Raw genomic sequence first — 15,631 nt, forward strand, 5'->3', positions numbered from 1 at the left:
GAAAGTAGTTCCTTCATGCTAATAAGTAGTGCCAGGCATTAACGTTCAGTAATCTTTAATGTTGTACTGACAAACTCACAAATAGAGTTATAATAACTAATTGAAAGGATAGAATAAATATCACTTTTATATAACCTTGTTCTTTTCTCAGATATAGACACAATATAATCCCTGAGAATGAGATATTTGCTTCTTAATGCATGGTTAACACAGATATACATATTTAGACCTATTCCATATACACAAAATATACATATTCCATATTCCTAAAGAAATTAACTTTGCTGTACTTTAAGCCTCATTAGATGTTAAATGTGATTTCCGAGCATGCAATACTCCATAGCTCGTTATCTGTATTTTTTAGTTTCCTTCTTTGTTCATTTTTGTCAAGGTGTGAATAATACTGGAGGGCACTGCATGTGCAAGCTCCAGCCCTTTCAAGGCAGACTAAGCAAAACAAACTGACGTGGTGAAATACAATAGGTGCATGTAACCAGAAAGGATCGTCTTTCACTCATAAATCAAAGGTCAACAAATTGTATTGAACACCAGTTGTATAATATCTGCTTTTTGCATAATTGTTTTTCCTGTACCATTGGCTCTTTTTAAAAACCATAGAAGATTTTACTGTTTGAACAGTAAGCACGTATTTAGGCAGGCGATAATATTGTCCATTGTTGTCCAGTGTTCACCATGGAGGGGCAGAAATAAGCTGACTGTATTTTTCCAATGTAAATACAGTACCTGTGAGTACAGGGTGAAGATGAAGTCGCATTAGTATCATTCCATTTTGCCTTAGCATGCATAGCAGTGCCAGTGAATGAGAGGTAAGTAGATATTTCTTTCACCTGAATTATATTTTTATATTATGAACATGGTACTTTCCCATGAAGATACTGTATTTTATAATCCTTGAACCTTTCATAATCCTTGCAACTTGATAAATACAGATACGATTGATATCAGAAAAATAAAAAACTTCTTTATTAAATAACTTATTTAGAAATTGAATAAACAGAATTCTTTAAAGGTTAGTGTACATGAAATGAGGGAAAAGGATGTTGACCTTGATAAATCAGACAATGCCTATAAAAATAGTTTAACACTTTTGAATACATTGCAAAAACAAAACAAAAGTAATCTTAAGCTTTTCAGTCTTATATCATATTTCTATTACTTTTTTGTTAAATAAGACACTAAGTACAAACTAATATTTTCTACCTGACAGAAAAAAATGGTTTTAAGTCTCGATACAGGACTAAAACACCGTGGGTTTGTCATTAAAAGAGGGATGGTGATGCAGAAAGAATGTAATTCCAACTGTGAAATGTGAAAGGTGGGTAGCTATGTGATTTTGTGGGGCTGGTTTGCTTCCAATGACTTCTCCAGCATAAGAGTCCATCACAGAGTCGACAAATGTCTGGCACTGAACTAGCACGGCACAAGCTACCATTAAACATGTTGATAGTGGTAGCTCAATCCACATTTTAAAAAACTGAAGTAACTAACCCAGTTATTCTTTGGAAAAGAATATATTTGGCTAACATTAGGTAGTGTAACCTTATCGAACGCACTGGAATATCTTCAGCATATATTTATCAACATATATTGTCATGACACCAGTCGCCGTGAAGACAACATGGCAATCAAGCTGGAGATGGTGATAAGTTTTGCTTAATATATACAGTAGTATATAGCTAGCTAATAGCTAAACGCATCTGTGTATCAATGAGTGTCAAAATCTGGATGGATGGATGGATCCAAGACTTGGGTGTCAAAGGATGACAGAGAACATGCTGCCACTTTTCACAACATAAAAGAGGGCTGCTAGGTAGCTCACATTGTAGAAGCACTGCATGAGTGAGCCCAAACGTCTTGGATCAAATCTGACCCATACCATATTGGCTTTGTTCAGGAATATGGGATAATGTTACTGGCCATCAGGGCACTTGTGGGTTGCTCTGTGAGCATGCATTTGAATGGGTTTCCTCAGGCCTTTTTCTGTGTCTGTTCGTCGGAGGACCGCAAACTGTCTCCACTCTCCTGAGGACACTCCTAGGGTGGCCTGTAGCGTAGTGGTTAAGATACATGACTGGGACCTGCAAGGTCGGTGGTTCGATCCCCGGTGTAGCCACAATAAGATCCGCACAGCCGTTGGGGCCCTTGAGCAAGGTCCTTAACCCTGCATTGCTCCAGGGGAAGAATGTCTCCTGCTTAGTCTAATCAACTGTAAGTTGCTTTGGATAAAAGCATCAATCAAATGACATGTAATGTAATGTAATGACATTCCAATTAAAATTTTAAAAAGCATCACAACAGATAGTTAGTTGAGGTTGTCATACATACTTTCAAGCAACTGCAGAGGTAGGGCCCAACTGTGGCTCAAGCCCTCTGCCAATTTACCCTGACAGTGAAAGGTGCCCTTTTGAATGGAATTAGAAAATATATTTTGAAACTCACCCCGATTTCTGCTTGCTCGCTATACTCCCAGCAAAAACCCAATATGCTATCAATATCAACCGTAATCACGATCTCCACTATCCAGAGAAATGTGGTCCTGCATACATCTAGTCACAGTAGTCATCCTGGCAGATGTACTACTGCTTCACAGAACATGTAGAGGCAACTTTCATTTTCAATAAGTTCCTACTGTATATGTGTTGATTTTAATCATATGTCTACAAAACTTAATTACATTTTCTCTTCATTTTTCCTAGGCCCTGAACATGGGATTCTCAAATGACTCAAGCTATAACATTGGATTGACAGAAACCTTTTGTTATGAGTCTGTAAGTGGATCATGTAAGAAATTTGCTCGACCCTTCAGTCTGCAGTTTTTCATGTTTTTTCTTCTGGGGTTGATCATAGTGCTTACGATGTCCGGGAACCTTCTGGTCATTACCTCAATAGCACACTTTAAGCAGCTGCACACCTCCACAAACTACCTCATCCTCTCACTGGCGATGTGTGACTTCCTGCTGGGGGCATTTGTGATGCCCTGCAGCGCCGTACGGTCTGTCACAGGTTGTTGGTACATGGGTGACTTCCTGTGTAAACTCCACACCAGCACAGACATCATGCTGAGCACCTCCTCTATTTTCCATCTTTCATTCATCTCAGTCGACCGATACTTTGCTGTCTGTGACCCACTAATGTACAGGACCCTCATCAACTCTGCTGCGGTCCTAATCATGCTCACCATCAGTTGGCTGGTCCCAGCTATCTTTGCTTATGGGCTGATCTTCTCTGGGCTCAATGTAAAAGGCAGTGAGGACTTCTTTGAAGCACATGTGCAGTGTTTTGGAGGCTGCCCAGTGTTTTTTAGCCGTGCTGCAGCTGTAGTCTCATCCACATTCTCCTTTTTCATTCCCAGCCTGATCATACTTAGTATCTATCTAAAAATCTATGTGGTTGCCAGACATCAGGCGAGGTCTATTAAAGATATGACACAGAAGTTTCAGATGCCAAAGGAAAACAAGGTATCCAGTGTATCTAGGCAACAAGAAAGAAGAGGTGCAAAAACCCTTGCCATTGTGGTCGGAGTCTTCCTCATCTGCTGGGCCCCCTTTTTCCTGTCCAACATAATTGGCCCCTTCATTGGTTATTCTATTCCCAAAATGTTGACTGATGCCACGGTTTGGTTTGGTTATCTGAATTCAGCTTTTAACCCAATGGTTTATGCTTTCCTATACACCTGGTTTAGAAAAGCTTTGAGAATAATCATCTGTGGTGAAATATTTCACAGGAATTCATGTCGGTTGCAGCTTCACTAAGAATGAAGTTCCTAGTAATATAATACAATTAGCACATGCTGTCACCCAGTGCAACTTAAATCTGATATCATATTTTACAGCTTTATGTTTTGCTGATGATATTTAAATAAAACTCAAGGTTAAAGCAGATGTGCAGAAACACAAGCAAGGGACACTTCTTATCACTGTTTACAAGGAGAGTACTTGTGTCACATCTGTACACTGGTAGCCAGATTCTCTATTAATGAATTTGTGTCATCTTCAAACAAATTTCTTTGATCTTGGAAGATGTTATTGTTATCATTTTTTCTGATATGGTTTGTGCACATGATTTGAATAAATATTGAATATCTTTATGACTAAATGAAACCCAGAGTGCTGCATCTTTTAGATTAAGTGAACTAAAACCAACTTTTAAGTGGCAAGTTATGTTTGTTCTGTGTGTAAGCAGCCTAAATGTTTGTATACTTCTGTTTCATGACACATGCAGATCTGCAAATACCCAAAGATTATGCCCCTCTGAGGAAGATTTAATGGAAAACAGTGTCATTCACATATTAACAGAGCTAATGTTCTCAGGCAGGTGCTGGGAATAAATTCACAAATCCTGGCATGGCCCTACTTCATGTTCTTTTCATCAGTTTAAGTAACAGCAACAACACATTCCAGTAATCTCATTTTTTGAATGACAATGGAACCACAATTAAGCTTATGAGACATACAAGCTTTCTAAAGAAAGTGCTCACAAGCAGGGTAGCAGCAGGCTCATTGCAGATCCTTGGGCTTCATAGGGCCTGACAGCCTGACAGCCTCCATGGCTGATGTTGTGTATGGCGCATTCACCAATATTCTCTAATTAAGATTTTAGGAACAACATTTACGAGTTGTCACGACCAGTCGTTCGAAACATGCAAGAGCCTTGCAGTGCATGTCAGTGCAGGTCGCTTAGCACACAGAACTCGGATCCAACTTTAAAGCTAGGCATTGCAGATGAATCAAGATTCAGTAATTACATTATTTCTTATCTTATTTCTCACCTCAAATGTTTTCAGAAATGTTAAAAAGTGGATTCTTTAGGACAGCCTTCCAAGCAGTTAAAGGGTTAGCCCCAGCTTACCTCCAAAAGATCATCAGACCCTACACGCCAGACCTCTTCAGTCAGCCACCGCAGGATACCTGGCGCCTCCCCCACTTCCACCTCCCGGTCACGACTACTGTCTGTGCTGTCTCCATGGTGGTGGAACGACTTCCACATAGAGGTTAGAACAGCAGAGACTCAAGCGCAGACACACCTCTTCAAACTGCACCTCTCTCCCCTGTTACGGCCGGCATTCAAGCAGTCACAACAAAACATGGAGACCAGACAAGGAAAATATATTTAAAGAGTTTGATTTTTCAATACTTGTGTTTCTGTCTGAATGCGTGTCAGAGTGAATCAGTTTAGGGGTGTTTGAGTGTGAATGCAGCACTTGAAACCTCACCTGCGACACAGTCAAGTTGCGACTCCACAATACACACATATACGGCTTTTGAGTCTCCAAAGACCAAAGCTATTCCCGTTTTCCCACACAATATACCTGAGCCCCCCCCCCCCCCCGTGGTTTGAGGCGGGACTTTTGACCCACAAGCTCGATAGTGACCAAAACAGGCCAGTGGATAGCCTGCCAGGAGTACCACGATTAGGGCACCCAAGCAATGCTTCAACCGACCCCACGAAACAAAACAAACACACTGTCGCTATCCTAATAGGGAATATTTTAAGCAAAACACACAAAAAGCCAATGTTTGTATATTGCGAGGTACCACTTACCGTGAGCAGGCTGGTTGTGCAGGGGTTGATGACAATAGGAAGCCTTCCTATTGAAGATAACTGAACGATTTTCCTGACGGTCTCCCAGCACCTCAACAGGGCGTAAAACACGAAGATCCTTTGTGGATATCACCAATAGGAATGATCAGACAAATAGTTGTCTATTAAACCCATCCCTCCGCTGCCACCATTTTGTTACGACCGGCATTCAAGCAGTCACAACAAAACATGGAGACCAGACAAGGAAAATATATTTAAAGAGTTTTATTATTCAATACTTGTGTTTCTGTCTGAATGCGTGTCAGAGTGAATCAGTTTAGGGGTGTTTGAGTGTGAGTGCAGGTGGAGTGTGGAAATCCAAAATAACAAAGGAAGACCCAGTCAACAGTCAACAGCTCAGCACAGAGTGATAAATCACCTTCTCCCCGAGCCTCTGGGTGAAGCCATTTATCAGGCTCCTTTCAGGTGCAAACACTCAGGAAAATTGGTAACTCAATAAGCAATTATCCAATCAACGATGAGACCATTCCAAGGGAGGGAAAGCACGCAGCACTGCCACCTGCTGGATGACAGCAACAACCTCAGCTGGGGAAGACCAGGCATGGTCGTCACACCCACAATACCTCCCTGTAATCTGTAATTGATTGGTAGTTGTTTTTCTGAATAGTGTGAAATTTGCTAGGATGTTATTTTTGCTACTTTTGTTTAGTTATGTAAGCTGTTTATTGTTCCTAGGTAAGTGTAAATCATTCTTTCACGTTTGCGGTATAAAAACAGTTTTCAATATATTCCATTATAAGATCAATCAAATCGGCCCAAGTCCTTATCTTTGTTGTAGCCTTAGCACTTGAAATTGTACTTCCTTCTAGGGTCTTTCAGCAGACTAGGGGCGACAATGGCTCAGGTGGTAAGAGCAGTCGTCTGGCAGTCGGAGGGTTGCCGGTTGAAATCCCACCCTGGGTGTGTTGAAGTGTTCTTGAGCAAGACACCTAACCCCCAAATGCTCCTGATGAGCTGGTTGGTACCTTGCATGGCAGCCAATCGCCGTTGGTGTGTGAGTGTGTGTATGAATGGGTGAATGAGAAGCATCAATTGTACAGCGCTTTGGATAAAGGCGCTATATAAATGCCAACCATTTACCTTTGCCTTTTTACCTTTGCCTTCTCCCTGGTTATGGGTATGCACTTTGCATTTTGTTGTACGTCACTCTGAACAAGAGCGTCTGCCAAATGCCAATATTGTAATGTAATGAGAAAAAGTATAAAACAGTCCGCCATATTATTATGTTTTGTCAAAATAACCAATGAACTGCAGTCTACCCAATCGGGCTCATTTCACAAAAGAGATTTGCGAGGATTTCCACTAGCGGATCGCAATACCTAATCAAAACGCGTTTCGCGAAACTTTTTCACTTGCAAATCAGAAATAAACCTGCAACGACTACATACCTCTCGCAAAACCAATTTTTTCCCTCACAAATATGCAATTTCCTCTGATAGTGCAGATAGGCTGCATAGACAAGCTCCAGAAAGAATACAAATTATTCTAAGATCTGTATCCTAAAGTGGTAGGCTATACTTTCATTATTTTTAAACTATTTACTTTTGTAAAGTACAAAGAAAGTGCATTTTAAACTGCCTCTACTCTCTGGGATTTTGTTCAGAAACAATACTTTAAGCATATTTTATGCACATTCCGTCCAGATACCTCCACAAAGCGCCAACGTGTAAAAATGTAATTCAGTTATCCAAGTCCAACACAGTAGTCAAGTAGTCAAATTTCCTTTGTGCAATTGGTAGTTTACATCAATGCACTGACTTAGGCTAGGCTACCACTCGGTAACAATCGCTATTACAAAAGTCGTAGCCTATGTGATGCCACTTACAGCGTATGCTATTAGATGGTGCGGTTATTAAAAACTGGGAGCACACACAACTGTTACATTTGAAACAACTGCGATTTGGGTGATCACAAAAATCACAAGATCAAGTTGGGGTGTTTTAGAACACGAAATGGGCTTTTTAATTCTTCTTAAATAGGTATTTGTCCACCCACTAGGTGGCTGTCTATGCACCCATTGCATTATGCAGAATACCCAAAGTATTTCCCCTCCTTAAAATCTGGCAAAAACAAAGTATAATATCACATGTTATTATTTGATGTATTCATAGATTACATGAGTTAAAAGGATATACGATATTCTTGGAGTTGGTAACATAATTTAGAGAAAATTAAGATGAAAAAAACACCTACTGCTTAAATGGTTATACAAAAGTCTTTCCATCCAATCTACTGTCATCAGGCTGATAAACATTTCAGCAATTTAACCTGTAAAGGTAAAATGCATGGAATGCCCCTTCCCAGCTCAGTCCCAAATGTATTCAAACCTTGGTGATAGATATCAGCAGGGGATGATAATGTATCCTGTGCAGAGATTGATAACTGAAAGCTGGCACCTTGCACAGGACAGTCATGGGCTTGCGTCATTCTTGTAATTCGGATGGGTGTTACCGTTTGCTGATTAGCTATATACTTGATCTGAAACTTCACTGCTGATCAAAGGCTTGTGGACACATCAGATGAAATGATACCTTTTCAAGGAACACGTGATGTTAACCTGACTGACCGAGAAATATCTGTTTTACTGCACACTTCAATACCATTGGCTGAGCAATAATACTTATCAGGTAAGCATTAAATCATGAAAATGAACATATAAAGTAGACTGAATAATACTGAATAATATACTATGCATAATACTGATTATGACTTTGACATTACATTATTATGGTAATTTCATTAAAACGTTTACCAATGACTGAAACAGAAGTATAAACATCTTATGAATATTTTGTAATGTAATTGTATATTGATAATGAAATGGTGAAGCTTATGATTACCTGTTAAAAAAGATGAAAGTAATCATAGAAATATTTGTTTGTTATAGATACAAACTGTCTCCAGAAATGGAAATGCTTAACTTGACAGGAGATCCTGCAGTAATGCAATACTGTTTCCCTCAACTGAAAGGATCCTGCCCACGAAGTCAAACAATGGTCCTCATCAAAGTTGCCATATATATATTCCTGGCTTTCATCATTCTGATGACTGTTTGTGGAAACCTACTGGTCATCATCTCCATCTCTCATTTCAGACAACTCCATTCTCCAACAAACCTCCTCATCCTCTCTTTAGCATTCACTGACTGGTTCTTGGGGGTTTCGGTTATGCCATATAGCATGATTAGATCTGTGGAAAACTGTTGGTATTTTGGAGAATTATTTTGTAAGATACACTCCAGTTTTGACATTGTGATGTCCACTGCATCTGTCTTGCACCTGGGTCTCATTTCTGTTGACAGATATTTGGCCATCTGTAAGCCTCTTCAGTATAGGACCTCAGTAACCATACACAAAGTAGCAGTCCTTATTGGAATCACCTGGTTGCTTTCCATTGCATTTGGGTTTGGGGTGGTTTTCTCGAAAGTTAATGTAGTTGGTGTGGAGGAGTTGTTCATAAACCCTTGCACAGGCACCTGTATTGTATTTTTTAATAAGCAAGAAGGGCTACTTGGTGCTTTTCTTGGTTTCTTCATTCCATACACAGTGATGATGGCCCTCTATATAAAGATTTTCTATATTGCAAAAGTACAAGCCAAAATGATCAACTGCAGCTTGCAAATGACTGGTGCCAAACGAGATAAAAAAAACAGCACATCTGAACAAAGAGAGAAAAAAGCTGCAAAGACACTTGGCATTGTACTGGGGGTCTTTCTGTTGTGCTGGCTTCCATTTGACATGGTGCTTATTGTGGATCCATTTTTCAATACTTCCCCTGTCATATTTGATGCTCTTGTTTGGTTGGCATACTTTAATTCTTCCTGTAACCCTCTAATTTATGGATACTTCTATCCCTGGTTCAGGAGGGTGTTTAAAATTATAATAACAGGAAACATTTTAAAGAATGGCTCTTCTTTGCTCAACATTTATGCAGAGAACAAATGATAACAAAAGTAAATTTCTCATATAGTTATAAAAATGATCACATTTTAATGTAATTGCAGTAGAGTTCTCATAACTTGACGTAAACCTTATGAATTATCATATTTTGAGTATCTGAGGATTGACAATATTCAATCGGTAGTAATATTTGGTAGTAATATTTAAAAGAATAAACAAAACACTAATGATAAGAGACCATGAATTGCATCATTCTTACTTGTAGTTATGCTTCAGACTGTAAATTAGTGAACATAAATATACGCATAAATATAAATATATATATGAGGCCTAACCGGCAATAATAATAATAATAACAATAATAAAAAAAAGTATTGGCACCCCTGCAATTATGTCAGATAATGCTCAGTTTCTCCCAGTAAATTGTTGCAATTACAAATGTTTTGGTTTTAATATCTTTATTTGTTTGGCTTGCAATGAAAAAACACAAAAAAGAATCAACAAAAATCCAAATCAGATATAATTTTACACCTAAATCAAAAAATGGCCAGACAAAACTTAATATTTGGTAGCACAGCCTTAAATAACTGAAAACAATCGCTTCCTGTAACCATCAATGAGTTTCCTACACCTCTCTACTGGAATTTTGGACCACTCTTCTTTTGCCAACTGCTCCAGGTCACTCAGATTTGAAGGGTGCCTTCTCCAAACTGCTTTTTTGAGATCTCTCCACAGATGGGATTCAGATCTGGACTAATTGCTGGCCACTTCAGAACTCTCCAGCGCTTTCCCTCAAACCATTTCTGAGTGCTTTGAAGTGTGCTAGGAAACTCATTGATGGTTACAGGAAGCGATTGTTTTCAGTTATTTTTTCTAAAGGCTGTGCTATCAAATATTAAGTTGAGGGTGCCAATACTTTTGTCCGGCCCTTTTTTGATTTAGGTGTAAAATTATATCTGATTTGGATTTTTGTCTATTCTTTTTTGTGTTTTTTTCATTGCAAGCCAAACAAACCAAAACCAAAATATTTGTAATTGCAACAATTTTCTGGGAGAAACTGAGCATTATCTATCATTACAGAATTGCAGGGGTGCCAATACTTTTGTCTATGACTGTATATATATATATATAGATAGATAGATAGATCGATAAATATAAATGTAGATATATATATATATATTTATTTTATTATGGCACAGGCTAGAGGGACAATATAATCTGATATACTTTCGATAATTTGCTCATTACATTACATTACATTATTGGCATTTGGCAGACGCTCTTATCCAGAGCGACGTACAACAAAGTGCATACCCATAACCAGGGATAAGTTCGCTGAAAGACCCTAGAGGTAAGTACAATTTCAACTGCTACCTGTACAACAAAGATAAGGACAAGGGCCATTTTTTTTTATTTTTTTTTTATTTTTATTTTTTTTTTTTGAACAAACAAACAAACAAACAGAGCAAAAGTTACCAAAGTTAACTATCCAAACACTGCTTACCTAGCCAACTAAAAATACCGATACACAAAGCAAGTCACAGAGACAACAATTAAGGTTCACAGGGAGGTAGGGAGGGATGGGGAGAGGTGCTGCTTGAAGAGGTGTGTCTTCAGCTTGCGCTTGAAGGTGGGGAGAGATTCTATAGTTCTGACCTCAACGGGGAGTTCGTTCCACCACCGTGGAGCCAGAACAGACAGTAGTCGTGAGCGTGAGGTGGAGGTTCTGAGAGGGGGAGGTGCCAAGCGGCCTGTGGAGGCTGAACGAAGAGGTCTGGCAGGGGTGTAGGGTCTGATGATTTTTTGCAGATAAGCTGGGGAAGACCCTTTAACTGCTTGGAAGGCTAGCACCAATGTTTTGAATTTGATGCGAGCCATGACAGGCAGCCAGTGGAGGGAAGTAAGCAGGGGGGTGACGTGTGAGTATTTGGGAAGGTTGAAGACCAGACGAGCTGCTGCATTCTGGATGAGTTGGAGGGGTCTGATGGCGGACGCTGGGAGGCCAGCCAAGAGGGAATTGCAGTAGTCCAGGCGGGACAGAACCATCGCTTGGACCAGGAGCTGGGTCGAGTAGGGGGTGAGAAAGGGGCGGATTCTCCGTATGTTGTATAGGAAGAACCTGCAAGACCGGGTCACCGCCGCAATGTTCTCGGAAAGGGACAGTCTGCTGTCCATCACCACGCCGAGGTTCCTTGCACTGGGTGACGGCGTGAGTGTGGTATCCCCGAGGGAAATGGAGAGATCCAGATGGGGAGAGGTATTAGCAGGGATGAATATCATTTCAGTTTTACCTGGGTTGAGCTTTAGATGGTGGTTGTCCATCCAGCTCTGGATGTCCCTCAGGCAAGCAGAGATACGGGCTGAAACCTGCGTATCAGACGGCGGGAACGAGACGAAGAGTTGGGTGTCGTCCGCATAGCAGTGGTAGGATAGCCCATGTGCAGTGATCACAGGGCCAAGGGAGCGAGTGTAGAGAGAAAAAAGAAGCGGGCCAAGGACTGAGCCCTGGGGAACTCCTGTGGCGAGGGGCCGAGGTGTCGATACCGAACCAGCCCAGGCAACCTGGAAGGAGCGACCAGAGAGGTAGGACTCAATCCAGTCCAGGGCTGTGCCACAGATGCCCGTTGCTGACAGGGCAGACAGGAGGATGGAGTGATCCACAGTGTCGAAGGCAGCAGAGAGATCTAGAAGAATGAGGACAGAGGAGAGGGAGGCTGCTCGAGCGGCATGAAGTGACTCACTGACGGAGAGGAGCGCAGTCTCTGTCGAGTGGCCCGATCTGAAGCCAGACTGATGGGGGTCTAGCAGGTTGTTGTTAGAAAAGAAGGAAGAAAGTTGAGTAGAAGCGGCTCGTTCTATAGTTTTAGAAAGGAAAGGAAGAAGAGATACCGGGCGGTAGTTCTGGATGATGGAGGGATCCAGGGTAGGCTTTTTTAGCAGCGGAGTGATGTGGGCCCTCTTGGAGGATGCCGGAAAACAGCCGGAAGACAGGGAGGAGTTGACAAGGGAGGTGACAAATGGGAGAATGTCAGGTGTGATAGTTTGGAGACGAGAAGAGGGGATAGGGTCAAGGGCACAGGTTGTAGGGCGGTGGCAGAGCAGGAGTTGAGAAACATCAGAGTCTGTAAGGGGGGAGAAAGTGGAAAAGGAAGGGATGGGCCTAGAGGGGGGGAAGGGTCCATGCAGTATTACAATGTTAAATTATTGACCTGATAGTGAGACTGTTGCCTGGTTCTCTCTCCGCGCTCCCCAGATCCAAGGAACTCTACAGGCAATTAGAAGCGACACCTTTATAAATATATACAAATCTAGGGGTTTCTGATGTCTCCTGTTCAGCAAGAAACAACAAATAATTGTCAGACTCCAGGCTGTTCTGCCCTAATCTGTGTTATTCCTCTCGTTCAAGTAGGTGTCAATATCCTTGCCGTTTTAGTGTTTTTTGTCCCTTGTTGCTTTTTGTATTCTGCCAGTCATTCATTAGTTTCAGCTTTGTCATTGTCATTAATTCACCTGTGTATTTATACCCCTCTATTTCCTTTGTTTCATTGCTAGATTGTTATGTATGTACCTCAGACTCTACAGTGTTTATTTGACCCTTTTCGTGGACCCCGACTTGTTTTCTGATTATTGATTTTGTCTCTGTTTGTATATTTTGTTTTCGACTTTGGAGTGCATTCTGTTTTTACGATTACTGGATCTCCTTTTTTACCTCTGCCTGGTTGGACTGCCTGCTGATGAACAAACTTTTGCTTGTGACTTCGACACCTTCCTGGATTACCCTTATCACAATTTAATTCTGTATACTTCTGGGTCGCTATTGTTCTGCCTCGAATTCCGACAGAAAATAAAGCTATTTGTAATACCAGGCCCCTGCATGGTGACGGTATAACATAGGGACATTATTGCCTTTTGAATTTAAAGTTTGAATGCCCAACCTGTGACATTCAATTTAAAAAATCAATTGAAAGTCTTAATTTTGATGTATTGTACATGGCAGCTGTTGAGGACTGCGAACAGAGAGCAGATGTCAGCATTCTATGACTAGGGTTGTCATGTGGCAGCAATATTGTCCAACAGCCCGATGTCATACGTCACACCAAGCATCACAACTGACATCAGAGATGGCACAACATGTTATGACATAACATGCTAGTAATATCTGTCGCAATAAATATCAAATTCATCTTTACTATCATTGTACAAGTAGAACGGAAAATGTGTATGCAGCTAATTTGTCACTACAAATTTGAATTAGAATCCTAAAGCAATTGCCTTTTATTTCTGTGCATAACAATATGTGCTTCCAGACTGCTTTCTGTGGGGGAGGCAGTATGGCATGGTATGAACCTGCCTGTTTTGTAGACTTGAAAAAGATCCACTGCGATCAAAACCTTGTCTGTAATAAAGGTGTGGAAGTAGCATATCAATGTGCCGGTTTCCTTCATTTCATGGTATGGAACCAACCCACATTATGTATTGAGTGACATAGTGTAAAATATACTATAAGTGGTCCCACAAGCCAGCATCTTGGTTCAGTCCATATATATACTCACTGAGCACTGTATTTGGATACTTTTTACTTCATTACACCTACTTATTCATGCGATTATCTAATGAGCCAATTGTGTGGCAACAGTGCAATGCATACAATCATGTAGATACAGGTCAGGAGCTTCACATCAACCATCTCCTGGGATTTCCATGCACACTAGTCTCTAGAGTTTGCAAAGAATGATGCGAAAAAAAAATCCAGTGAGCAGCAGTTCTGCAGACAGATATTGCCTTGTTAATGAGAGACATCAGAGAATGGCTAGACTGGTCAAAGCTAAGAGGAAGGTGACTGTAAGGAAAGTGATGCAAATAACCACACATTACATTACAATGGTATGCAGAAGAGCATTTCTGAACACACAATGCATCATAACTCGAAGTGGATAGGCAACAGCAGTAGAAGCCTAAAAATAAGTCCAAAATACCTTATAAAGTGCTCACTGAGGGTACAGTGCAATGTGCACGTATTTGGACAGAGGTACAATTTCTGTTCTTTTGGCTCTGTACAAACTGGATTTGAAATGTAATGATGAATATGATAATAGGGACTGTTGCCTTTAATTTGAGGGTACATTTACATCCATTTCATGTGATCTGTGTAGGAATTACATCAATTTTTATACATATAAATGATTTTATTTTAGAGGTCCAAAGGAAATTGAACAGTTGGATTTTCAGCTGTTTCTGATTAGTCAGGTGTATTCAATCGCGTCCTTGGTGCAGGTATGAAAAAGCTTTCCGTCTCTAGTCGATTCTAGGCTTTTGATTACCGTTGGATTCTGTTTTTGGGATTCGTCAGCATGAGGACCAGAGTTGTGCCAATGACAGTCAAGAAAGCCAGAACCACTCCTCGGGTTTTCACACACAACAGCCTTGAGTTTACAGTGAAGGGTGCAATAACCAAAAAAAAAATGAGTTGAGCAGACGTTTTGAGGACGAAAATGCCTTCTTAATGAGAGAGGTCAGAGGAGAATGGCCAGACTGGTTCAAGCTTTCTTATTGATAATTTTGACTTGATCCCTACAGGAATCCTGTACTGAGATTTACTCTCCGAACAGTCCTCTGCGGGTACCGCCGCATGTCACATCGCACGTTATGAGCACGTCTCACGAACTGACTAGCTATCTGTAGTCATCACAGAGGTCACAGGAATAGCTACTCTTAGGTATATCTGTTTACAGCCTAGGGACCCAAGCAGACCAACCTAGCTACGGCTGTGCTCGACATGAATGAACTACCACGCGGAGGCGAGGGATTTACCATCATAGGTCTATGGGTGCTATACGCCGTGATACATTAAGCGTAAATATTCATCCTCCCTAGACCAGTTCGAGGGGGTAAACCAAGCATTCCCTGTATAACTTTGAGTGTCAGTAAGCGAAACCACACAGATCAAGTTTTAACAATTTATTTTACCAGGCAGGTTACATACGTAATTACATACTAGTTCCAAATCAAAAAACATTACAACGGAAACCAAATTACGGAGTCTTAAAAGTCATACCTGGTAATGAAAGCTACATACGGGAGTCTGGCTACAGACACCCTGTACGTAGAAA

General features: G+C 40.7%; 2 protein-coding genes across 2 annotated transcripts; both read left to right on the forward strand.

The window, feature by feature from the left end:
* The first annotated feature begins 2,726 nt into the window (after positions 1-2,726).
* LOC133129558 (trace amine-associated receptor 1-like) lies at positions 2,727-3,773 on the forward strand. The gene has a single exon (XM_061243730.1). The coding sequence runs from the start codon at positions 2,727-2,729 to the stop codon at positions 3,771-3,773; it is 1,047 nt and encodes a 348-aa protein (XP_061099714.1).
* Positions 3,774-8,534: 4,761 nt separating this feature from the next.
* On the forward strand, positions 8,535-9,566 carry LOC133128265 (trace amine-associated receptor 4-like). The gene has a single exon (XM_061241647.1). It carries the CDS (start codon positions 8,535-8,537, stop codon positions 9,564-9,566), a length of 1,032 nt encoding a protein of 343 aa, XP_061097631.1.
* The last annotated feature ends 6,065 nt before the right edge of the window (positions 9,567-15,631 follow it).

The sequence above is a fragment of the Conger conger genome, chromosome 5 (assembly GCF_963514075.1).
Source record: "Conger conger chromosome 5, fConCon1.1, whole genome shotgun sequence".
NCBI lineage: Eukaryota > Metazoa > Chordata > Actinopteri > Anguilliformes > Congridae > Conger > Conger conger.